Source organism: Lutra lutra, chromosome 11, assembly GCF_902655055.1.
Source record: "Lutra lutra chromosome 11, mLutLut1.2, whole genome shotgun sequence".
Classification (NCBI taxonomy): domain Eukaryota; kingdom Metazoa; phylum Chordata; class Mammalia; order Carnivora; family Mustelidae; genus Lutra; species Lutra lutra.
In genome coordinates, this window is record NC_062288.1 from 1515577 (window position 1) to 1540363 (window position 24787).

Below are 24787 nucleotides of genomic sequence, written 5' to 3' on the forward strand. Positions count from 1 at the left end.
AGTCTCTGGAGGGAACATGACTTAGCTGACATCGGGATTTTGGACTTCTATTCTCGAGATGTGTAAGAGAATAAATTTCTGTTGCCTTCACCCATCCTGTTTGGTTAATTTGTTATGGAGACCAACACAGGGAAGGTCTGGTTAGAAGCAGGGTGGGGTAGAGCGCAGTGGCCAAAGAAGGCTCATCAAGAAGGCGCCCTGTGAGAGAGGTCCTGGAGGGCAGGTCACGTGGCTACCCGAAGAGCTGTCCTGAGTTGAACAAGGTCAAGGAGGCCAGTGTAGCAGGAGGCACAAGCATGGGAGGGAAGCAAGAGGAAATGAGGTCCTAACTGGGGGCGGGAGAGTTGGGTGGGCCTCTTAAGGCACTTTAAGGACCTTGGCAAAGGAGTGAGAACCCCTTAGGGGATTCTGAATGAGGAATGACGTGGTTTGACTCAGATTTTAAAATTCGGATCCTGTCCAGGCAGCGGATGACCATGTAAAAGAACGGGAACACCGGAGGATCAACGGATCAGAATGCTGTTGTAAGTAACGTTCAGCCTAAATCAGGTCTTTTGTCCCATCTTGCAGTTCACAGGAAACTCAGAAGTTCAAGTACGTCATGAGGAAATAACAAGGCAAATCCAGAATATGGAACAGTTGGCTTCTACCTCCCAAACACTGAAGTCAAGAAGAAAAACAAATGTGGGGGAAATGTACTTAAAAACTGAGCTGGCAAGAAAGGACCAGAGGTATGCAGTACTGCAGAAGGCATGTAGCCGCCCCTGGGTCTCGGTGTGCTAGAACTGATGTGGGAAACAAAGGCAGAAGAAAAATTATTAAATTTCCTGACTACCTACAGCCCACTGACAAATCCTTGAAACAGGCAGAGTGACCTTCCTCTAGGGACTCAACTGCCTCAGTGCTGACACTTTTCTAAGGCAACCTTAGGTCCAACCCCCAGAATCCTGTAAGTCTACTGTAACATATAAAATTCCTTTGGGGGGCGCCTGGGTGGCTCAGTGGGTTAAAGCCTCTGCCTTCGGCTCAGGTCATGGTCCCAGGGTCCTGGGATCGAGCCCCACATTGGGCTCTCTGCTCCGCAGGGAGCCTGCTTCCTCCCCTCTCTCTCTGCCTGCCTCTCTGCCTACTTGTGATCTCTCTTTCTGTCAAATAAATAAATAAAATCTTTAAAAAAAAGTGTACTTTGAGAAACTAAAAAGGAATCAAAAAAGAAGAGCAAACTAAACCCAAAGCCAGAGGAAGGAAAGAACAATGAAGATTTAAATAGAGATAAGTAAAACAGACTAGAAAAACAATAGTTCATGGAAGCAAAAGTTAGTTCTTTGAAAAGATCAACAGCACTGATAAATCTGCAGTTTGGTTGACAAAGGAAAAAAGAGAGAAGACATAAATCACTAACACAAGAGATGGGAGGTAGAGACACTACCACTGACTTTACAGAAATAAAAAGGGTAAGAAAGCACTCTGACCTGCACACCAGCAAGTAGGGTAACTTAGATGAAATCCCTAGAAACACACAAGAGTACCCAAAGCAGAAGGCTCAGGACCAGATGCTTTACTGTTGAATTCTACAAACGTTTACAGATTTATCTCCAATCCTACCTAAACTCCCCTGATGAACTAAGGAGGAGGGAACACTTCCTAATTCATTCTATGAGGCCAGTATCACACTGATACTAAAGCCAGACAAAAGTTATCACAATGAAAGAAAACTAGACCAGGGGCGCCTGGGTGGCTCAGTGGGTTAAACGTCTGCTCAGGTCATAATCTCAGGGTCCTGGGATCCAGCCCAGCATAGAGCTCTCCGCTCAGCAGGAAGCCTGCTTCCCCCTCCTCCTCTGCTTGCCTCTCTGCCTACTTGTGATTGATCTCTCTGTCAAATAAATAAATAAAATCTTAAAAAAAAAAAGAAAACTAGACCAATTTCACTTATGAATATAGATGAAAAAAAAAACTCAACAAAATACTAGCAAATCCAAGAGCACATTAAGAGGACTGTACATCATGGCCAGTGAGGATTTGTCCCATGCATGCAAGCGTGGTTCAACAGAAGAAAATCAATGGAATAAATCACATTAATAAAATGGAAGGGAGAAAAATACATGATTACCTCAGCTGATAAAGAAATGGCACTTAACAAAATCAGACACCCTTTCACCATCAAAAACACTCAGAAAACAAGAAATAGAAGGGGACTTCCTCAACATGATAAAGAGCACCTACAAAAATCCCACAGCAAACATCAGAATCAACAGTGAGAGGCTAAAGTTTCCCCCTAAAATCAGGTACAGGCCAAGGAGGCCCATGTCCACCCCTGCCATTCAAGACTGTCCCAGAAGTTCCAGCCAGATCAATTAGACAAGAAACAGAAGGCATCCAAACTGGAAAGGGAGAAAAATTATATTCGCACATGATATAATCCCATATATGAAAGAAAATCCCAAAGAATCTAAGAGAAAGCTGCCAGGCCTAATAAAGAAATCAGAGGGGGCACCTGGCTCAGTTGGTTAAGTGGCTGCGTTCAGGTGAGGTCATGATCGCAGGGTCCTGGGATCAAGCCCCACATTGGGCTCCCTGTTCAGTGGGGAGCCTGCTTCTCCCTCTCCCTCTGCCTGCTCCTCCCCCTGCCTGTGCGCTCCCTCTGTGTGTGAAATAAATAAATTAAAAAAAAAAAAAAAGGATTCAGTGAAGTTACAGGGCCCAATATCACTACACAAAAATCAATATACCAGGAATAAACAATCAGGAAAAGAAATTAAGAAAGCAATTCTGCCTACAGATGCTTCCCAAAACACATGTAGTAATAACTTTGACCAAGGCTCATGGCTTATACATGGAAAAGTAAGAAGAATGGTAAAGGAAACTAAAGAAGACACAAATAAAGGGCAAGATAACCTCGGACTGGAAGACCTGATATAGTTAGGATGTCAACACTATCCAAAGTGGTCTACTGATTCAACATAGTCCCTATCAAAATTCTAACACTGTTTTGTTTTGTTTTGTTTTGTTTGCAAAAGTGGAAAAGCTAGTCCTTAAATTCATACGGAATTACAAGGGGTCCCAAAGAGCCAAAACAATGTTGAAAAAGAAACAAAGTTGGAGAACTCACACTTATGGATTTCAAAACTTACTACAAAGCTACAGTGATCAAAACAGTGTGATAGTGGCATAAAGCCATATAGACCAACGGACTAGAATTGAGATTTCAGAAATAAACCCAACAAACGTGGTGAAGTGAATTTCAAAGAGGATGCCAGGTCCGCTTGGTCAGGGAAGAATCGTTTCCTCCAGAGATGGCGCGGGGACGACTAGAGTTCTACAAGCGAAAGATGACGGCAAGGCCCTACCACACACCAAACGCCAAAACTAACTCTAAATGGATAAACAACCTAAATATAAAGGCAAAGACCAGCCAACAGACACAGGAAAAGATGCTCAATGTCACTGTTCCAGGCATTATGAGTCAACACCACCATGGGATGCCCCTTCACACCTGTTAAGTTAGCCATCATCACCAAGTCAATGAACAGGTACTGGCGGGGAGAAAGGGAAACCCTCGTGCTCTGCTGATGGGAATGCAAGCTGGTGCAGCCGCTGCGGAAAACAGTGTGCAAGTTCCTAAAAATATTAAAAACAGAACTACCCTATGATCCAGCAATTCTGGGAATTTATCCAAAGAAAGCAAAACACCAATCTGGAGAGATATAGGCACCCCCTACATTCATTGCAACACTATTCACAACAGCCGAGATACAGAAGCAACCAAAGTGTCCACGGATAGATGAACGGATAAAGAGGACATGGGACCCACCTGTGCGTGTGCACGCACACACAGAGGAATATTATTAAATTAAAAAGAATGAGAACCCGGGGCACCTGGGTGGCTCAGTGGGTTAAAGCCTCTGCCTTCGGCTCAGGTCATGATCTCAGTGTCCTGGGATCGGAGCCCACATTGGGTTTTCTGCTAAGCGGGGAGCCTGCTTCCCCCCCCCCCCTGCTTGCCTCTCTGCCTACTTGTGATCTCTGTCGGTCAAATAAATAAATAAAATATTTTTTAAAAAAATAAAAAGAATGAGATCCCACCGTTTGCAACAAGATGGATAGATCTACAGATATTATGTTAAGTGGAGTAAGTCAGACAGAAAGACGAATACTGTAGCATTTCACTCCCATGTGGAATCTAAAAAAACAAAGGAACAAAACAAAATAGAAACAGACTCAAAGACACATGAAACTTTTGAAAGGGGTTGGGAGCGGGCACAGGTGAAGGGGATGAAGAGGTACAGACTTTCAGCCATAAATTAAGTGGTGGGTTACAGCACAGGGAGGACAGGCAATGGCGCCGTTAATAACTTAGCACGAGGACAGAGGGTAACTAGACTTATTGCAGAGACCGTTTCTTTTTCTTTTTTCTTTTTTTTTTAAGATTTTATTTATTTGGGGACACCTGGGTGGCTCAGTTGGTTAAGCGGCTGCCTTTGACTCAGGTCATGATGCCAGGGTCCTGGGATCGAGTACCACATCGGGCTCCTTGCCCGGCAGGGAGCCTGCTTCTCCCTCTGCCTGCCTATCTGTCTGCCTGTGCTTGCTCGCTCTCTCTCCCTCTGTCTCTGACAAATAAATCTTTAAAAAAAAAAGATTTTATTTATTTGGGAGAGAGCAAGTGAGAGAGCAAGAGTGGGGGGGAGGGGTAGAGGGAGAGAGAGAAGCAGACTCCCCACTACGCAAGCGAGCCTAATGTGGAACTCGATCCCAGGACACTGGTATCATGACCTGAGCAGAAGACAGATGCTTCACTGACTGACCCACCCAGGTGTCTCTGTGGGGATCATTTCTTAGTTTATAAAAGTATCAAATCACTATGATGTACACCTGAAACCAATGCTACACTGTAACTCAACTGTACTTCAATTAAAAAAAATAATCATCCAATTTTTCAAGAAGTTAAAACTATAACACACAGAAGAAACAGGAGGGTGAACCTTCACGATCTTGGTTGGCAACGGGTTCTTAGCTGGGCTAGGAGAAACACGGATAACGTGGACTTCCTCAAAATGAGAAATTTTGGTTGTCAAAGAACATTATAAAGAAAGCAAAGACAACCTATGGAATGGGAGAAAATATGTGTAAATCATGGATCTGATGAAGGATTATAATCCGGAATATATAAAGAAATCCTCCAACTAAACAATGAGCCAACAACCCAATTCAGTAACAGGGAAAGTCTCCAACAGACTTTTCTCCAACAAAGATACACAAATGGCCAATACGCACACAGAAAGATGCTTATCACTGGTCGTCAGGGAAATGCAGAGTAGTATGATGACAATACCTCACGCGTACTAAGGTGGCTGCAGTAAAATTTTGAAAAGGAAATAAATATTAACCAGAAATGTAACACACACACACACACACACACACACACACAAAGCCTCGCATATCGCTGGTGGGAATGTAAAACGCTGTGGCTGCCGCAGAAAACCTGGCGTAGTTACCCCTGACCCCCCAGTTCCACTCCTAGGTACACTCCCAATAGGATCATAAATAAGTACTGTGCTCCACAGATCCTTGCAAGCCAGCGGCCACTGTAGCGCTAGTCTGAGGGGCCAAAATGTGGGAACAAAGCAGACGAGGAAGGGATAGACAAGGTGCGGTGTATCCACACGGGGACTATTATCTGCTCATCAAGGAGGGGAACCCTGACACCTACCACAACGCGGACGAGCCTTGAAAACGTGATGTTTGGTGCACTAAACAAGGCCAAAAGAACAAATCCTGTATGATTTCACTTATATGAGGAACCTAGAGTACTCAGCTTAGAGCGACAGAAGGTACGGCAGAGATTACCACGGGAGAAGCAAAGGGGAAGGCAGCTCATGGGATGCGGAGCTATTACTGAAAGGGTACAGAGTTTCTGCCGGGGCTGTGAGCTGTGAAGAAGCTGCAGAAACAGCAGGGCGGTGGCGGCACCATCTGGGAACGTAATTAATGCTGAGTGTACTCTTTCAAAGGGCAGCATTTTTCCCTTATGCACATTTTACCACAATTTATTTAAAAATGAGGAGTTAAAGGGGTGCCTAGGTAGCTCGGGTGGTTAAGTGTCTGACTCTTGACTTTGGCTCAGGTCCCTGATCCTAGGGTCCTGCACGCACCCTGCTGTTGGCTTAGGATTCTCTCTCCCTTGATCCCCTCCCCCCAAGATAAATAAAATCTAAAATTTAAAAAGGGGGGGGATAAAAGCATCCTGAGGTTTGGTCTCTGGACCCTTACCCCGCGCCTGTCCAACTTCGCTCTTACGTAAGGGCACTTACGCTCCTGCTCAAAACAAACACCCCCCCCCCGCCCCCGCCCCCCCACAGCTCTCCCTTCCGAACTCGGCTCCACGTCCACGCCGCATCCGCGAGGGCTGGCACAGCGCTCGCCTGAATCCCGGCCCACATTCAGATATCTGCGTCCTTGATGGGGCTCTGCGGGTCAGCGGGCTGGCCCGGGTCACCCAGTGGCCTACGCCTTGTCACAGAACACAGTCGTTGCCTTCAAGACTTGGGGACTTTCAAGGAAAAGAGGCGGCGCGGCCCAGCGTCTCCGGGACGTCGGTCACCCGGACACCGCCCTCCCACTCCCAGCCTCGAAGCGCTACGGTCTGTTGCAAAAGCTCCTCATCGTGGCCATGAACGCGGCACCCGCCCTCGCCGGAAACACCGCAGATTAGTGTCGTCCATCAGGAAGACGGAGCGGCTCCGGCTCCGACTCCGGGACTGCCCGCCCGGCGGCCGGTCATCACGGGGCCGCGGACAGGGCGCAGCCGCAGACCCGGCCAGCGGCGTCCAGTCCCCACAGGGCCCCCCACGGCCGCCCCGGAGTCCTCGCACAGCGCTCTTCCTCGGGGAAGCGGCCTCTAGAAGTCGCCGCCCGCGCAGTCGGGGCGCGCAGGGCAACGTCCAGCGCCCGCTCGCGGCCCCGCCACCCGTGCGAAGCACCGGCGTCCGCGACGGCCTCCACACGGACTCGCCCTGCGCTGAGGCCTGCGGTCCAACCGGCTTCTTCCACTCCCGCCATGCCGGTCGGGTCCGCCCAGCCCCCCGCCGGCGAAACCAACGGCCACGCGCACAAGCCCCGCGCACCCCAACCCGCCAGCCCCGCCGGCTCACCGCGGACCACTAGGCCCCGCAGCTGCACGGCCGGCGCGGCTCTATGACGCAAGGCCACGCCCACAAGGCAAGGCGGGCCTTCTTCCTCGGGGGCGGGACTGCGTGCTGACGCCACACGCCGGGGCGGGGTCAAGAGTTTGGTGCCCCGGAGTGGGGTGTCGGCGCCTCATTCGGGTGGAGCTGAGCCGGGGACAGGTAAGCGCGTGCTGCCGCCGGGCCTAGCCCGGTGCGGGAAGACCCGCGCCCTCGGGCAGGAGGCGGGGGTTGCGGCAGAGGGCCAGGGCGCCGCGTCCTCGTTGTCGCTGGCGCCGCGGTGACAGGGAGTGAAGCCGGATGGAGCAGGGCTGACGGAGGGAGGTGGGTGGGACAGGGCTTGACGGACGGGCTTGACAGCCAATGGCACGGCGAGCGCCGCCTGACGGGCGGAGATTGGCGGGTGCGGGCGCGCGCGGACGTCGCGGGGGGCGCGCAGCGGCGAGCTATTGGTTGTGGCGGGCGTGGGGCGGGCGGCTCGGCGGATGTGAGGGAACGGGCGCCGCGGCCGGGGTGACCCCCAAGGTCGAGAAGGCGTCACGAGGGAGCCGCCCGGCGCTGTCCTCTGCCGGGTCGGAAGGGTGGCGCGCCCTTGATGGAGCGGTTGCGGACTGCGGACTGCGGGCCGCAGGCCGTGCTCCACCCGCGCCTGCCGGGGCTGCGCGCCTGGGGAGACGCCCTTGCGCGGACCGCCCGCAGCACCCCGTGCGCAGTGCTCCTCCGGACCCAGCACCCCGCCTTACCCGTCCTCCTTGCGCTCCGGGCGGAACGCCTTTGAGAGGACCGCCCCCAGCACCCTGTGGACCCAGTACCCCTCTGGACTGAGTACCCCGCCTTATCCGTCCTCCCTGCGCTCCTGCGGGGACGCCCTTGACTGGACCGTCCCCAGCACCCAGTGGATTCAGAACTCCAGAGTCAGCAGCCCGCATGCCCATCCTCCCTGCACTCCTGGGGGGACGCCCTTGAGCGGACCACCCTCAGTACCCCTCTAGACCGACTAGCCCATCTCCCCATCCTTCCTGCACTCCTGGGGCGATGCCCCTGAGCGTTATTAAATCTCCCCAGCACCCTGTACTCAGTACTCCTCCGGACTCAGCACCCCGCTTTACCCGTCCTCCTTGAGCTCCTGGGGAGACACCCTTGAGTGGACCGCCCTGCGGCCTCTGTGTACTCACTACCCCCTTCGGACTCGGCACCCCGCTTTGCCCATCCTCCTCCCCGTGCTGGGGGGACGGCCTTGGCAGACCACCCTGCTGGTCGCTCTTCGGTGGCCGGCGCAGACGAAGTGCATTCTTGGGGCGGTACACTAGTCCTGCACCTCCGCTTGGCGGAGCTGCCGGTCAGAGGTGTGAGCTGTGTGCGAGACTCAGCAGAAAACTGAGTTTGCAGAAGGAGGAGAGATGACTCCTGGGCCCGAGGGGTGCCCTCTGAGTGGCGTTCCCTTGTGCCTTGTTCTGCGGTCCTGGACTGTGGAGCGGGGACTGGGGGGTGCTTCCAGGCCCGCTACTCTGAGCGACCTCAGGACATGTGGCCTGGAATGGAGCCCTGTTTGCACAGTGGCAGGAGCTGTGACAGTCAAACCGCAGTGTTTTTGCGCAGGCACATTTCATAGGAAAACACGCAGTACTCTTCTAGCTTTGCAGAGTGGACGAGGACTGGATCTGGAAAGGCTGGAGCAAGATCAGAGTTTCCTGATGATTGAGAGCACGTTCCAGATTTCAGGGTTTTTTTCCTTTGCAGCACTTTTGAGATACAGTTCGTGAGCCGTATCATTCACTCACTTAAAATACACAATTAAATGATTTTTCTTGTGTTTGGTTACGCAGCCATCACCACACTTTAGTTACTTTCAAAAACTAACGTCAGAACCCTGAATTTCTGTGGGTTTCATTTAAATTTGCAGTTTATTAAATACCAAACATTGTATTTATTGTATGTCTGTCACACCTACACGTACATACCAGATCTGCTTCTAACTGATCGCGCTCCCCACTGCCCCATTTGAAGAAAAAATACTGTGCTCTCTACCTTTTGAACTTTTAGATAGTTTTTTTTTTTATTTGGGGTTAACTGTACGTATAAATTTGTCATATGCAGTTACAGCAAGTTGTGCGGAGAGATGCCGGTGTCGCTTTGCCTAGTTTCCTCAAATGATAACATTTTGCAGAAACTAGAGTATTTTATCACAACCAGGAACTGGCATTGATAGTAGCCAAGACGCGGAACATTTCCCTCCTCGCAAGGAGCCCTCCTCTTGCCTTCGTAGCCACACCTTCTTTCCTCCTGCCTCCGTCTCCTTAGCTCCTGGCAGCCACTCATCTCTCCGTTTCTATGAATTTGGCAAGTGAAGCATGTTACATAAAGACAGTCCTGAGGCACGTAACCTTTTGGGTTTGGCGTTTTGCACTGCTCAGTTCTCTGACGACCATTGCAGCCCGCTGCCTTCATTTAGCTCCTTTCTATGCCTCCAGGTCTCGGATGCAACCCCATTAAAGGACATCTGAGTTGTTTCCAGTCTTCAGCTGTTATGAATAAGGCTCCTAGAAGCATTCATATGCAGGTTTTTATGGGAACGTAAGTTTTTGTCTTTCTGGGACAGATGCCTAGGAGTGCAGTTACGAGGTCATGTGGTGGTTGCGTGTCCAGTACTTTAAGAAATAGCCAGACTTTTCCATGGCGGCTGTGCCATTTTACCTTCCCACTAGTAACGTATGTGATGTATTTGACTAGTAACTTTCTCCACATCGTCGCCAGCACGTCGTGGTGTCGTTTTGTCTTGTCTTGTTTTGCTTTGCCGCTCTGATCGCTACACAGTGGTGTGTGCTTGTGGCTCCAGCTTGCACTTCCCTGAGGGCTGCTGACACTGGACACATTTTCATGTGCTTATCTGCCGTCTGTGGCTTTGAGTGTATTTCTCCGAATAGCCTTTTCCATGGTTGTCTGGGTATTACGTTATACGAATGTGATTTATCATAGTCCGTAGGGGTCACCTTTATATCAGTTTGAGGGAAGTGTAGAAACCGTACCTCCATTTACAGCTCTTTACTCTCCCTCATTTAAAATACCCTTAAATATTACCTCTATGCACATTGAGAACCACGTCAGACATGTTGCAACTTTTGTTTGATCTGTCACGCATAATGAGAAGAGTCAAGAGATGGAAATTCTCTTTACCCCCGTGTTCTTTCTTGTTTCATGATGTTGAGGGATTCCTTGTTTCGTCACTTGATTTCTGTTTGGAGAATTTCACTTAGCCGTTCGTTCAAGGCAGGTCTGCTGGTGGCATAGTCTCCTCGTTTTCCTTCATCCTTTCATTCCTCAGGAGTGTTTCGCTGGAGGTAGGATTCCGCGTTCACAGTGATTCTCCTGCCCTTGAGCAGTGTCGTGCCACTTTCTCTCAGCCTCCGCAGTTTCTGGTGAGAGATCCGCTCTTCAAGTTGTAGTTTTCAGGTTCGATTTTGGTGTGTTTTGCAGTGGATTTCTTTGTTTATTCTTTTGAGGTTCACTAAGCTCAAATCTGTAGGGTTTTGAACACCTTTTCAGCCCCTCCATCTTTCTTCTCCTCTTGAGATTCTGGTGACAGTTCCATGCCATCAGTAGTAGACGGCATTCACGTTCATCCTGAAGTCCATGTTACGGTCCCACATGCACCTGCGGCCCTGTTCATTTTTCTTTCAGTGTCTGTTCCCTGTTGTTCAACTTGAGTAAATTTTTTGTTCTATCTTTGTTCACTGAGCTTTTTCTATCCCTTTCAATCTGTAGTTTAACCCATCGTTTAAAAAAATTTTGGTGGTTGTATTTTTTCAGTTCTAAGTTTCCATTTGGTTCCTTTTCACATCCTTCATTTCTTTGTTGGGGCCTTTAATTTTTGTTTTCTTTTGGTTTTGTTTGTGAGCATGTTCATAGTTGCTCAAGGAAGCATTTTGAAGCTGGCTCCTCTAAACTTTTTGTTAGATAATTCTAACATTTCTATCTTCTTGGTGTCTATAGATTATCTTTTGGGGAGGTTTTGGTTGAGATCATCCTGGTTCTTGATGTGGCGAGGTGATAAAGATCACCTCTGGTTATGTCTTGGACGTTTGGCGTGTGACATTTTGAGACTTGAATCTTAAATATCTGAACACAGAGAACGGGTTTCTGCTGACACTGCTGCAGGTCTGGGGGTGCTGCCTGGTTGCTACTGGGCAGGGGTGGAATGCAGGCTCCCCACCCAGCCTCCTTGGTATCTGTGGGGAGGGACTCCTTGTTATTGCTGTGTGGGTGTAAGTTCCCCATTAAGCCTTTGTGATTCAACCCTGCCTGGGAAGTCCCGGGTGTTGCCCTGTTACTGCTGGGCACAGGTGGAATGCAGGCTTCTTCCTGGCCTCCGCTGCCCCCGTGGGGGTCACCTGGTGGGGATGGAAGTCCCTGATCTCTGACACCACCAGGCTGGGGTTGCGGTGGGCACAGTGTTTTCTGTAGGGCTGTCTGCAGGCCGCAGCAGAGCAATGATTGTCTACAAACGTTCTGTCCTGCTCTGCAGCCCTTTCTGGTTCTTTGGCCAGAGGGAGCAGGCTTCGTTCACAGCTTTTTCTACGTCAGTTGGCATTTCCGGGTTGCCAGCTTCCTCAGCACCCAGTCTGGGATGTATGAAGCAGAAAGAAAATTGAGGACTTGATGCTGTGTCTTTTTGGACGCCCAGATCCCTTCCCAGTCGGCCTCCTCCTTTTCACCTTTCGGAGTCTTATGTTTTGTTTGGTTTAAATGTAACATCTTATTTCTTTAGCTGCATTTAGTGGGAAACAGAAGTCCTATATGTGCCTTTGTTTGTTTGTTTAAGATTTATTTACTTCAGCAGGGAGGGGCAGAGGGAGGGGAAGAGGGAAACCCAAGCAGATGCCATGCTGCGTGCAGAGCCTGATGTGGGGCTTGCTCTCATGACCCAGAGATCAGGACCTGCGTGAAAACCAAGAGTTGGATGCTTAACTGACTATGCCACCCAGGCACCACTGTATGTGTCTTTAAATTTTTAATAAATAGTGACAAATGGCCTTATTTTCCACTAATACCTAATAATTTATCACATAATTTATTAATACCTAATAATTTGCCACCACCCTTGAAGAATGCCCGTCCAGCTACACCCCAGATTGCCACACAGCGGCGGTCTGAGTGAGGACAGGTCAGCTTTCAGACCCATGCACTGAAGCTTGTGGGGAGCTCCGACTTCGGCGTTGGGAGCCCCCCCCCCTCAGTGATCGGTCAGTGACCCACTCCACGTTAATTTGTGGTTAGGCTTACCTTGGGAACTTAAGCTTTTTCAGAGTTTTCATTAGTTGGTCTTTTTTTTCCTGCTGGTAAGCAGTAATTCTGTAGTCGTGGAGCGCTCTCAGAGTGTGCCCCCTGCTCTCACGTTCGGACCATATCGCGAAAAGCGGTGGGCAGGACTAGGAGTGGTCGCTGCCTTCATTTTCTGGCAAAGGAGCCTGAACGCAGAGAGGGTGGCGCGCTTGAGGCTCGCGCAGCTAGCTGGAGCCCCTTTGCCTCTTTGCCCTGCAGGCTTGACTGACATCGCCGCCTAGCAATGGCGCGACGCCTCTCCGGTTTGAACGTGATCGTCACGGCCTCCCTGTCCTTCCGTGCGTGCTTGGTGAGGCGTCACAAGTGAAACACATGAATTCTTGGAGATTTTCCGCTGGGCCGGGCCGAGTTCCTATCCGCGCCCCTTGTGCGCGCGCCCGTGCATCGCTGCCCGAGTGCGGGAAGCGTCGCCCGGAAGGAACAGCTGCGGGCCCGGGGCAGACGCGGTCTTCTTGGCTCATCGCGAGCATCTCAATGAGTTTGAAGCCATAAAAGAAAGAGAAAAAAATGTCTTCAAGATCCGTTGTTGTGCTTTTTAAGTGGTTGTCGGGCGAGACGCGTGGGCAACAGTCTCTTAATGGTGCGGGCTCTTTTCCTCAGACCCATTTCCCGAGGAGCCGCGGGCTGTCTTGGCTGGACCTGGTCCCTGCCCCGCCTCTGCCTGCCGACGTGGCTTCGTGACTTCGATAGCGTCAAGACCAGTTTATCTCTGCATTCTGTGCGTGGGGAGGTGGCCTTGGGGAACGCGTGTCCGCCAGGGGAAGGTCCAGGCACGATAAAGGCCTGCTCTGGGTCAGCATGTGGTTGCGTAAGGGCGGTATACAGATTCCTTAGTCAGACGTTTTCCCCTGGCTTTTGCTTAAGTGTTCTTTTTCCCAAAGGCACAGGTCTCTACCTGCATCTTGAAATTAATGAGTTACACATGCTGTCATTTTTGTGTTCTTTACTGGGACCAGTAGATCCACTCACGTTTTTCCTTAGACGTGGTGTTTTTCCTTAAGCAGCACGTACAGTTCACCCACTGACGTGTCACAGTTGGGCGTTTCCCAGTACACTGGGAGGTCGTGCGGCCAGTGGCCTGACCTAGCTGTCGAGCGTCTCCCTCCCCCTCCAAAGAAGACCCACACCCGTTAGCAGGCAGGTGTCCCCTCTGCCCTCACGCCGTGCAGCCACCAGCAGGCTCTCGGTCCACCCTGAACGCTTCACGTGAGTGAAGTCCTATAACCTGTTGTTTCTCGTGGCCGACTTTCTTCACAGAAGGCTCTCGAGGCTCGTCTGTGTCCCAGCAGCGTCTGCCACCCCACCCCTTCTTACTGCCGGCCGTTGCCGCGTTGCTGGCCGTACCCCCTTCCATCAGCTGGTGGGCATTTGGGTTGGTACCGGTTCTGGCAACTGTGAGTGATGCTGCTGTGAACGTCCGCACGCGCGGGTTTGTGTGCACAGATGTTGATTCCTCTTGCTTGGTACCTGGGAACGCAGTGCTGAGTCATGCGGTAGCCCTGTGTGTGACTTTCTGAGGACCTGCCACACCGCATTCCGGGCGGCTGCGCCAGCTGTGTTCCCACCAGCGGTGCGCGAGGGCACCCGTTCCTCCTCGTCCTCCACGACACCTGTTTTCTCTTGGATCGTGTCTCGTCTAGTGGGTGTCAAATGGTATCTTAGAGTTTTAATTTGAAGTTCCCGAATGAATAATGATTTTTACCACCTTTTAGTGTGTGTGTTGGCCGTTTGTGGATCTTCTTTGGAGAGACATTTACCCTTGTCCTGTGCTGGTTGTTTGACGAGGTTACTTTTTTCTTTACTGTTGAATGGTAAGACGGTTTTTTTAATGTATTCCATGTACAATCATGTGACTTGTAAACGTTTTTTCCTATTTTATATTTGTGTTTTCTGTTTCTCAGTGGTGTCTGCGATGACGTACAAAGGTTTTGATATCACTGTGGTCCAATTTATCTGTTATTCGCTTGCTTGTATTTTTGGTATCTTAACTAGGAACCCATTACCTGACTTAGGGCCACAAATGCTTACTCCACTGTAACTTGGAAGTTATGAGATTCCAAGAGTCTTACAGTCCCTCAGCTCTTGCATTCAGGTCTTTGATCCATTTTGAGTTAATTTTCTATATGGTGTGAGATAGGGTCTAATTTTATGCTGTTTTCTGGTGGAACTGTGGTTGTCCCATCACCATCTGTTAAAAGCACTACTTTTTGGCCTCTTTGTTGAATAAAAATCTTCATCCAAACCAAAGTCAGAACATTTGGACTTTTGAAAACTCATGGTTTTTGTGAGTGTTTGAACAATTGAGCGTCTCTACCAAATGATGCTCTGTTCTTACAGGGACTTCGGGGGACTCCAGAATTAGAAAGACAGAATCTGGTTCCTCCAAAATCTGGAACGTAAACCCAGTGTCTGCTCAGGTCCATCCGATTGTGGGCGTCCTTGGGTGGAGCCATCCACTGGGGAGCAGTCTTTCTGATGAGTCATGTTAAGGGGCTTTGACGGTGGCCCTGTATCCTGGTGACTGGGCAGCCCTGAGCCGCGTGTTGGATTCAGTGACTGCAGACAGCGGCGAGATAACACGGGCTGTTTGCAGCGTCGTGTGGAAAGGACTGCCTTTGGCAGAACCGAAGGAGTGAGTGGTTTTGTCTTTGTCAGTGTGGTACTTGTGTCACTGGGCATCACAGCTCCTCAGTAATGACAGTTAGTGGAGATGAGACTCCTGCGTCCTGGGGGCGAGCCCAACGCAGAGACCATGGCGTGGCTCAGGAGGCCCGGATGACAGTGACGCTGGAGGGGAGACACGAGTGTTCCCTTGGGGCCTCCATCCCGAAGAGCGGCGGCAGTGGTTTCCGTCGTCCCTGTGTTGGCAGGTGCTCGGTGGACAGCTGCGCGCTGAGGGCCGGGGAGAGCAGCCAGGACGGATGGCCTGTGACTCCTGAGGGGAGAAGGTCGCAGGCTGCGGTCACATTCGAGTCCCGTGGTCGGCCCGTCTTCACCCTGCGTGGGGGGGAGATTGTGTTGGTGGCTCGGTTGGCTCCCGAGCGCCCGCCCCGCTGTCCTTCCGCGGCCGGTCTTCCCCGAGCAGCAGGGTGGGCCGGCGCCCTCTGTGTCTGAGGCCTTGCCCGGACTCTGAGCGGATTCGGGCCAAGAGGAAGAGCCCCGTAAACAGTCCCCGGGGCGGGGGGGTTTGCAGAGCAGTTATTTCGGGGGCGTCCTCAGCAGATTCAGGGCTTGGCTCTCCTTCAGGAGGTGTGGACGTGGGTGCGGTTGCTGCCGTGGCGCCCGCTTCGAGGCACAGGCGTGAGCGAGGTGTTAGGCCTGCACGCCTGGCCGCCTGCGGGGGTGGGGGGTGCTGTGGCGTGGGCCTCGCTCCCCTCCCCGGGCCCCGGGCAGCCGGGGTTCTTGCGGGGCGGGGGGGAGCGGCACCATGTCCTCGAGGCCGCCGGCAGGGGCCCTGCCCGCAGGCGTGGCTGGGACTGGTTCACGGTGCTCTGGAACAGGCTGAACTCGGCACGTCTGGTGGCTGCAGCCGCTCGTTCTGTGGCACAGCTGTGCTTGGCAGAGGTGCGTGTGCAACTCAGTGAGATCGTGACCAAGGTCCACTCAGAAGCAATAAGTGCCCGCCCGCCCTCCCCGCCGCAGCCCTTTCCCTCTCACCCTGGCCTCCCCCCCCCTCCCCCCACCCCCGCCAGCTGCTGCAGGGCCAGGCGGAACAGGAAGGCGGGAGTTGCATCCTGGCCCTGCTGTTGGCGGCCCTGTGACCCTACGGACTCTCTTTCAAGAAAGAGAGTAAGACTCAGAAGGGTAGTCTGTAAACAGAAGAGCTCGTGCCTGCCTTCCAGGGGTTTGCGGGTCCGTGAGGAGTCCTGACGCGTCGCAGGGCAGGTAAACGCTTCCGTCCCTGTCGCTGTGTGGACGTCCCCTCGGAGCCTGTTTAGAGTGCAGCGCCTGGCCCGAGCTCGGTGCTTAGGAAGTGTGGCCGCGCTGCAGGGCTGTGTCGGCTGCTCGCGAGGTGCTGTCCAGCCCGGCCCACCTCCCTGCCTCTGAGCCACGACGCTTGCTCTTCTCTGCTCTTCCACACTTTCCTGCCGCTCTGTCTTTCCCCTGACGGACCCTCTGGCTTAGAAGGCCTCTTCTCCTTCACAGCTAAATGCTCCCTCGAGGCCTGAAAACCGCAGCTTTCCCGAAGCCTCCCTGGGCTGCTCTTTCCTCCCACCTGGAAGGGACGGGCCTTTCCAGGAGTTTTGTTGTCATTTTTGGTGCTTCTCAAGTACTCCGTGTTCTCTCTGCAATTTTTTTTTTTTAATTCTTTCTCTCTTCTGCCTGATGATAATTATTTGAGGGTGACCAAAATGTTTTCCAGTTTCTCTGTATGTTCCAGAACAGCACGGGTCCTGTAACTGCTCAGTCGTTTCAGGATAGATTAGAGATCTCTTTCTGATTGTATGGTTAAACCTAATCTGATCCTCTTGAGATGATCCTGGCTGCCTTTTCTGGGATTGTCTTACACACGCGTAAACTTGAAGAGCATCCAATTGGTGTCGCCGGCCTCACAACCGTCCAGCGCGTCCGCGGCCGGATCTCCCCCCCACCCCACTCCGTGCTGTGTGCTCAGGCTGTGCGGAGGAGGTGGGTGTGGGTGGGCGCTCGCTCTGCCGGGTCCTCTGCACCCGGACCCCAGCCCTGACGCGGAGCTCACGGCCAGCCACAGCCTGCGCCGCTTTTCCCTGCCTGATAAATCGCCCTTTCTGACTTTTCTTCTTTTTTTTGTGCAGACAGTCGTGAGAGACGTCAGGACAAGGATGTTTCACTTAAGGACTTGTGCTGCTAAGTTGAGGCCGTTGACGGCCTCACAGACTGTGAAGACATTTTCACAGAACAGACCAGCAGCAGCTAGGACGTTGGGGCAGATTCGGTGTTTTACCGCCCCCGTTGCTGCTGAGCCATTCCTCAGCGGGACTAGCTCCAACTATGTGGAAGAAATGTACTATGCTTGGTTGGAAAACCCCAAAAGTGTACACAAGGTAAGGCTCCCGGGAGCAGATGTCTTCATGTGTTTGGAGTCTTGGCCTGACATTGGCCGGCCATCCAGGTAAGTGCCTGTGTCCTGAGGAGCCTTCTGGAAGGTGGGCAGGCCAGCCGGCAGGCAGCACAAAATCCCACCGAGTGGAGTCGTCTGCTTCGGCAGCCCGGCCCCCAGCGACCGCCCCTCTGGAGCAGCGCTCCCCTCTCACTTGGCTCACCGCATGCTGGAGACCAGCTCCCTGGAACAGAAGGCCTGTTCGACGTGCAAGCGTCTTGAAGAGGCTCACGCACCATTTCCAGGCCTCCCCGAGGATGCCGTGGGTATAGACTCCGAAGACACGAGGCAGACAGAAGCCATGACCCCACAGGATACTCTTCCATCCCATCTTCCTGAGAAATCTTAAAACCATCGTGGGCAAATGCTGTGTAAATGGCATTTTTGATCAGTATGCTTCTGTATTTGAAAGTAAATTCCCTGCACGCTTCTTTCTCATTCCCCTTTGTCGCCTGTAAGGCACGTCCGTCAGAGCCCCCGTGTGCACACGTTTGCTTGGTACAGGGCGTGCCTGGTGGCCGCGTTTCTTCCTTGCATTCTGGCTGGTGATGTTGGCGGGTTTTCAGGCCAGGCAGCTGGCCCGGTTACAGGAACTGGAGGGTGGGTCCCCCAGTTTCCATCTGTGCCCCGTTTGCAGGCCATGGGAGGTTTGGAGGAGACGGTACATGTGAGGAGCCCAGGGTCTGCACAGAGGAGTGCCCGACGGAGGCTGGCCAGCGACAACTGTTGCCTTGGCCTCTTCCTTCCTCATGATCTTGGGGTCTCGTTGTCAAAAGGGAGCTGCTTCCACTGGGCCCCTGAGAGTGACTTTATCCTGAAGTGTTCGTGACATTTAAGGTTGGATACGTTCGTGTGGCTGCTGGAGCCACTGCCCTGTCTCATCCTGGTCTAAGCCTCATTGCTTGGCAAAGGAGGGCATCCAGCCGGGTCCTTCCCCGTTCCCTTGGCAACCTGGAGGCCACGTGGCTCCCTGAGCAAGGTGAGACTTGGTTTCCTGTGAGAGTAGCTGTTTCCCTGGTCTGTACACAAAGGGACCGTCCAGAGGTGTCCCGAGAAAGCGGCCCTGCCGGCGGTGCTGGCCATTGGCCACTCTGAAGACCGGCGTTGCGCGCTGGACTCTAGACTAAAGCTCACCAGGCCTGTCCCTCGGCCTTCTTCTCCCCAAACATAAGCTCTGTGGAACCAACCACGGCTTCTGTCCTTTGGGCTGTAGTAGCGCGTGGACTCCGGGCACGGTGACATGTGCCTTTGCGGCGTCCAGACTTCATTCCTGCTCCCAGGCAGCATGGCACGGGGACGGCTCCACCGACGGGCCAGGGAGGAGTGCAGGCTGCGGACTGGGTCCTTGGGCTCTGCTGTCAGAGGAAGAGAGCATGCCGGCTCTCAGGAAGGGACTTGCCAGCCAGATACGAGAATCCACGTGGGCCGGCGTCCTCAGGCCAGATTTTATGTGCTGGTGTCTGTGGCGGGGATTCTCCAGGGAACAACCCGTCTTCTAGAAAGAGACGGGGGCAAGGCGGCTTAGTCAGGGGGCATGCCTCTCCACTGTCCCAGCCACAGGGAGTTGATTTCCTCTCCGAGCTGGGATAGGCCTCCTACCCAATGTGTCCGTGTTTCTTCAGAGACACAGTCCGGAGCTCGCGTCAGATTGCAGAGGCCTCCGTGATGCGGGGAAGTCCTTAGAAATGTAGACTTCTCTAAGAGTGCTTCGTTTGTACTTGTGTTTTTTGTTTTTTGTTTTTTTTTTTTTAAAGACTTTATTTGTTTATTTGACAGAGATCACAAGTAGGCAGAAAAGCAGGCAGAGAGAGTGGGGGAAGCAGGCTCTCTGATGAGCAGAGAGCCCGATGTAGGGCTCGATCCCAGGACCCTGAGATCATGACCTGAGCCGAAGGCAGAGGCTTTAACCCACCGAGCCACCCAGGCGCCCCTGTACTTGTGTTTTAGAACACACAGTCCAAGCAGACATGATACACTACATTTGAAGATGGAGATGGTTTGGCTTTCTGACCCCCGTGTGTGCACTGTGGTGCAGTGTGGACTCCGTGCCCTGAGGTCTGGTCCTCTCTTTTGGCATAGAACTTATTCATATCCGGCAGAAACAGAACAATTTTAGCATCTCCCCTCGCTGCCCTGCTACACTCAGCTTTCCAATTATTTTAGCTTTTTATAATATTTTCAAACACTAGAGGGAAGAGAATAAAATGAGCCTCTGCGAGGAGATCCACGTCCAGCCTCAACAGCACTCCACAGTGTGCCAGTTTCTAGAACCTCCTCCCGCCCCACTCTTTTTTGCTTGTTGGTTCACTTGGGTGGGGGCCCAGGGGAGTCTTTGAAGCCAATCCAGACCTGCGTCCTTTCTACACGACTCTCACCAACAGGAATGTGGTCTTTACCACACCTAACAGTTCACAAGATAACTCTCCAGCGTCTACTACTCAGCCTCAGCCGGCTGTGCCTCTCTTAAAGCGTATGTGCTGGTTTGGTTTGGTTTGAAGATTTTTATTTGTTTACTTATTTATTTGAGGGAGAGTAAGTGAGAGAGAGCGCGTGCGTGAGCAGGGGGAAGGAGAGGGAGAAGCGGGCTCCCTGCCAATGCGGGGCTCCATCCCAGGACCCTGAGATCATGACCTGAGCCGAAGGCAGAGGCTTAACCCACTGAGCCCCCCAGGCACCCCATGGAACACTTACATTTTTAAATGTTTCATCGTGAACACTGCTGTGTTGACGTACATGAGCGGTTCCGAGCTGGGGCCCTTATGCCCCTGGTGCGTGGACAGGCTGCTGGCCCCGACTCCACCCCCTCCCCGTCGTCACCTCCAGTCTAAATGCCTTGTCCAGCACAGCCCACCGCTAGACCCCGTTAGGAATCCTCAACAGGGGCCTTTTGTGTTAGCAGACCTCCCTTGTGGGGGTCTCAGCTGTGTTGAGGACATGTCAGATGACAGCATCTTTTTTTTTTTCTAAGAGTTTACTCATTAGAGAGAGCACGCACGCACACAAGCAGGGGAAGCAACAAGGAGAGGGAGGGGGAGAAGCAGGCTCCCCATTGAGCAGGGAGCCCGACGTGGGGCTCGATCCCAGGACCCCAGGATCATGACCTGAGCCAAAGGTGGACGCCCAACCAGCTGAGCCTCCCAGGCGCCGGAGCAGCTTTTTTTTGTGTAAGTCTTAGAAACACTTAGAATGAAAGCCACATCGCCCCATCAGTATTTCAGACGTTGGGCACTGCCGGACCCCATTTGTGTGCAGAGGCATATCCTCCCACCCCCTGACCACATACACACCAGCAGAGCGTGGTGTCAGCCCTGCGAGGGGAGACCCTGGCTTGCTCCCGGTGCTGGAGCTGGAGGGAGGCCCTCTCTGGCTCTGGCTGTCCCCGGAGCTGCAGAGCTTGCTTCCCTGCCAGGCCTTCTTAGTGGCCTCAGCCCTCTTCCGAAATAGTCTCTTCCTCTTCTCGTTAACCACACCCGTTTCTGTGCCATCCGGGCTGCTCCAAACACAGGGACAGCTCTGGTCCTGTGTGCTCCCTGCACCTGGACAGTCTCCAGACTCAGTCCCACGTCCTGTGGCCTGGACCATTCTGCCTCTTCGTTCCATGCTCGTGAGAGACAACCCCCTCATTTCGTGTAAGAGAGCCAGACGGGCGGAGAAAAAGCTCATCATCCCCAGTTCACAGTGACACGTGCCTTTTCCCCGTCACCGTGCAGTTCTGAAGCTGCCCTGGCTGTGACAGAGACCTCTGTGCCGGCCTCAGCGACAGACACTCACATAGTGCAGGCTCACAGGTACATGGTGGGATTTCGGTGATGTCTTCCCTTGGTGGCGCTCGGCTTCCCCCATCAGCAGTACCTCACCCCCGGTGACTGGTGTGTGTGGAGGCACCCAGTAGGCGGGGTACCTTCCCTAGCGGCCGCAGGGTGCTGGTAGGGAGCTGGAGTTCGCGGCCGCAGGGTGCAGGGAACAGGAGGCGGTTTGAAGCCCAAGGCTGTGCGGTTGGAGTGCAGGGGCGAGGGGCTGCAGGGAGACGTGCTGGGGCAGGGGCCTTGTGCACACCGGCCTGGCCGCCACCTCTCAGCCCCAGGGCCACAGGTCTGCTTCTCCTGGAGGGGGCTGTGATGAGCCAATCCCGGAGCCGACTGAAGGTCTGTGGGCTCTTGACTCTGCCACCCTTGAGGGTTGAGAAGAAGGCCTCTGCGCCACGTTGTTGTGACTCCCAGGGTCAGATTCTCTTGGCACCTGCGGGGACTGTGCTGTGCGGGGACAGCCCCCTGAGGTCCCGAGGTCGTCTCTGGCAAGGTGTGAAGGGGCCGCCAGCCTTCATCTCGAGCAGAGGCTGGAAGCAGCGGTCACGGTCAGGTCGCACAGGGCAGAGCCGAGGCCGCTTTCCTTTGCTCGTGTTGGGGGGCGCTGAGGTTCCGCTCGTGCTCCCGCAGGGAGGGAAGGTGGCAGAGGTCGTCTGAAGACGTTCCCTCCCCTGTGCGGTGCTGGGCCTTCAACACGACAGTGTTGCTGTGAGTGAGGGGCACCCAGGCAGAACCTCCAATTTTAACTGCTTGCGGTAGAGATGGCTCCATGGCAACAAGTCAGACAGGCCCGGACCCCAGGGCACTGCCAGTCCCTGCCTCCCAGACGCGGTGCTGGGCCGGTCGCAGCCCTGCCAGCGGACGGAGGGGTGAGAGCCACACGGTGGGACATTGCGACGGGCACACACAGCATTTTCAGGGAAGGCCGCAACCCAGCAGTTGCCACAACGAGGGAACATCGGGCGGGTGTGAGGACCGTCCAGTGCAGCCTTCTTGTGCGCAGCAGGGACAGGGGACGCAGAGCCACGCACCGTGGCTGGGTCGCTGGGCTCAGTGATCTGAACGCAGCGCAGAGCTTCCAGCACACCTTCTATGCAGGAGGTGTGCTGGAAGCTCTGCGCTGCGTTCAGATCACTGGGAAGGACAGGAGCCTCACAGTGGCCCCTGGCAACCCTCGAGCCACCAGTGACCAACCTCCGCTTGAGGAGCTGCCCCCGTCGGTCTGTTCGACTGAATTAGCCTGAAGCAGCTGAACCCTTGCTCCAGGTTGGCCGTGGGCCGCTTCCCGCCCTGGCGCTTGTGCTGGTGGCGCGAGGAAGCACTGTCGGTACCAGCACTTAACCATGAGGTCGTTCGTCAAGGGGCTGGGGTCCGACCCAGACCCGCACTCCCTCGGCCTTGCGCTGACCTTTGCGCCCAGGGATTGGTCCAGTCCAGAGGCTGCCTTACCCACCCCTCAGGCTGGCTTTACGTCAGGGCCCTTGGCAGGGTGCCGCCAGAGGGTGGTGGTGGCATCGGGTGACAGGGAGGGAGACAGGGAGACAGAGGCTCCTTGGGGAGCAGGAATCACCGGAAGGATGGGAGCGGCTGTGTGGGGTTGGGAGGCCTGCCGCCAAAACGCAACCTCCGCTTGCAGGGACTTTCCGGCGAGCTCTGGTGAGGGCGGCCGGCCGTCGAAACTGCCCGTCTCGGGTTGCGGGGCAGTGGGTGTGCAGCGAACAGACACGCCGCCCGGACTCCCGCTTGCAGAGATCCACGTGTGAAAGCCCCCCGGGTCTTGGTGGCAGGGGGCTCGCTGCTTCCTCGGGGACAGCTCACCAGAGGGCAGGTTCCCAGCCTGGCCTGGGGTGGGGGTGAGTGACGGGAACCGGGCGCCACATTCCGGCTGGTGTCCTCCTGCCGACTCCCTCCTCTGCAGGACTGGTGTGAACCAGTTCCTTCTGCCTCCAGCACCAGCCGGGCGTTTGTCCTCGGCCAATTGGAAATCACCTGGAGTTTTATTCCGAGCACGAAAGAAGGTCAGAGGGAGGAGGCCCCGTGGTGGCGATGGTCCCCCCCAGCCCCCACTTTCCGGGGCGGGCTGGGTGGGGCCCCTGCCACTGCCCCCGCGGCTGCTGGAGAAGCCTTTCATTTCTGCGTTTCCGCTGCAGGGTGGGTGGAGAGCGGTGCTGTTGATGGGAGGGCTGCCCACTGTCCCGTGTCCCTGCAGCCCGCCCTGTGGCCTGGCTGTCCCAGCGCCCTGGGCAGCACGCCGTTGGCTTGTAAGCCTCACTGCCACCTCGGAGGGGCTCCTTCTGGGCCAGGCCCTCGGTCACTGGAGGCCTGGATGGAGGCCAGGGAGAGCCCTGGGCCAGAGCCACTCCCCAGATGCAGGGGCTCACTGTGATGTGCTGGACAAGCCCCAGAGGGTCAAAGGATGTGGGGGTCCAGGGTGTCAGCTCGTTGTGTGCTCGTTCTGAACCAGGTGGGAGCTGGGAGGCCGCCTTCCCTTCAAGCCTTCCCCCACTCAGGAGGCCTCTTACCCTCCAGTAACGAAGGCAGCGGTCTTTCCAGGGAGACATGCTGGAAAGACACGGTCCAGGAAGGACACGCTGGCTGTCCGCGGCCACCAGGCAGGCCAGGCTGGTGGGGAAGGGGGCGGGGATGGCCTGGACCCCCGGGTCCTGGATTGTAGTGGGTGCACCAGCTGTCAGGTTTCGTGCGGCACAGGGGCTTTACGTCGGCGTGAAGGCAGGTGCCAGGAGAGAGCCCCACGGCCCGTCTACCATCAGCTGACAGGCTGCAAATGACCTGGAAAAGTAAAAGCAGTAAAAGCTTGACTAACGAGTTAAAACATTTTACAGTTGTTATCTGGACACAAAGGCACATAAAGTGTGCAACTCCGTATTGGACGGTCATCCCACTAATGGTTTGATTTTTGAGAATGACCTTTTCTGAATACAAAAGGAGGAAGTTCTTCTCGTAGAAAGATCTAAACGTTTCACCCGGCTCCCTCCAAAGCAGTTATAGGGAGAGACCAGACTGCCCCACAGGAGGCAGTGCGCCAGGCCTGCACTGGTGACAGGCTTGTGACCGGTCACTCGGGGGCCCCAAACAGCTGAACTGAGCCTGCCTGAGAAAGCGAGAAGGCGGTGAGGACCCGCACCGTGGCCTCAGTCGCATACGGTCCACCGGTGCGGTGCCCACCGAGCCCCGGCCCAGCTGCTCCAGACGGCGTCCCGGTGGCTCATCCTGGGATGGCGAGCAAAGAAGTCAGCCATGTTGGTCCCGGGTCTAAATCGTACTCTTGGAGGAACCTCAGACACTGAGGGAAGACAGCGTTCCTGTGTCTGAACTTGCTGGTTTCCGATAGTGCTCTTCCCAGAGGAACGTCC

At 54.0% G+C, this 24787-nt stretch overlaps 1 protein-coding gene across 3 annotated transcripts in view; it reads left to right on the plus strand.

Annotated features, from left to right (window-relative positions):
• The first annotated feature begins 7258 nt into the window (after window positions 1-7258).
• Window positions 7259-24787, plus strand: part of OGDH (oxoglutarate dehydrogenase) — a 50911-nt gene continuing 33382 nt past the window's right edge. For 2 of the 3 annotated variants that reach the window (XM_047694589.1, XM_047694591.1), the window contains exons 1-2: window positions 7259-7349; window positions 17303-17551. In XM_047694589.1, the coding sequence (XP_047550545.1) occupies window positions 17330-17551 (222 nt within the window). In that variant the 5' untranslated portion in view covers window positions 7259-7349; window positions 17303-17329. The remainder of the gene's footprint in view (window positions 7350-17302; window positions 17552-24787) is intronic. The other variant, XM_047694590.1, reaches the window with a different exon arrangement.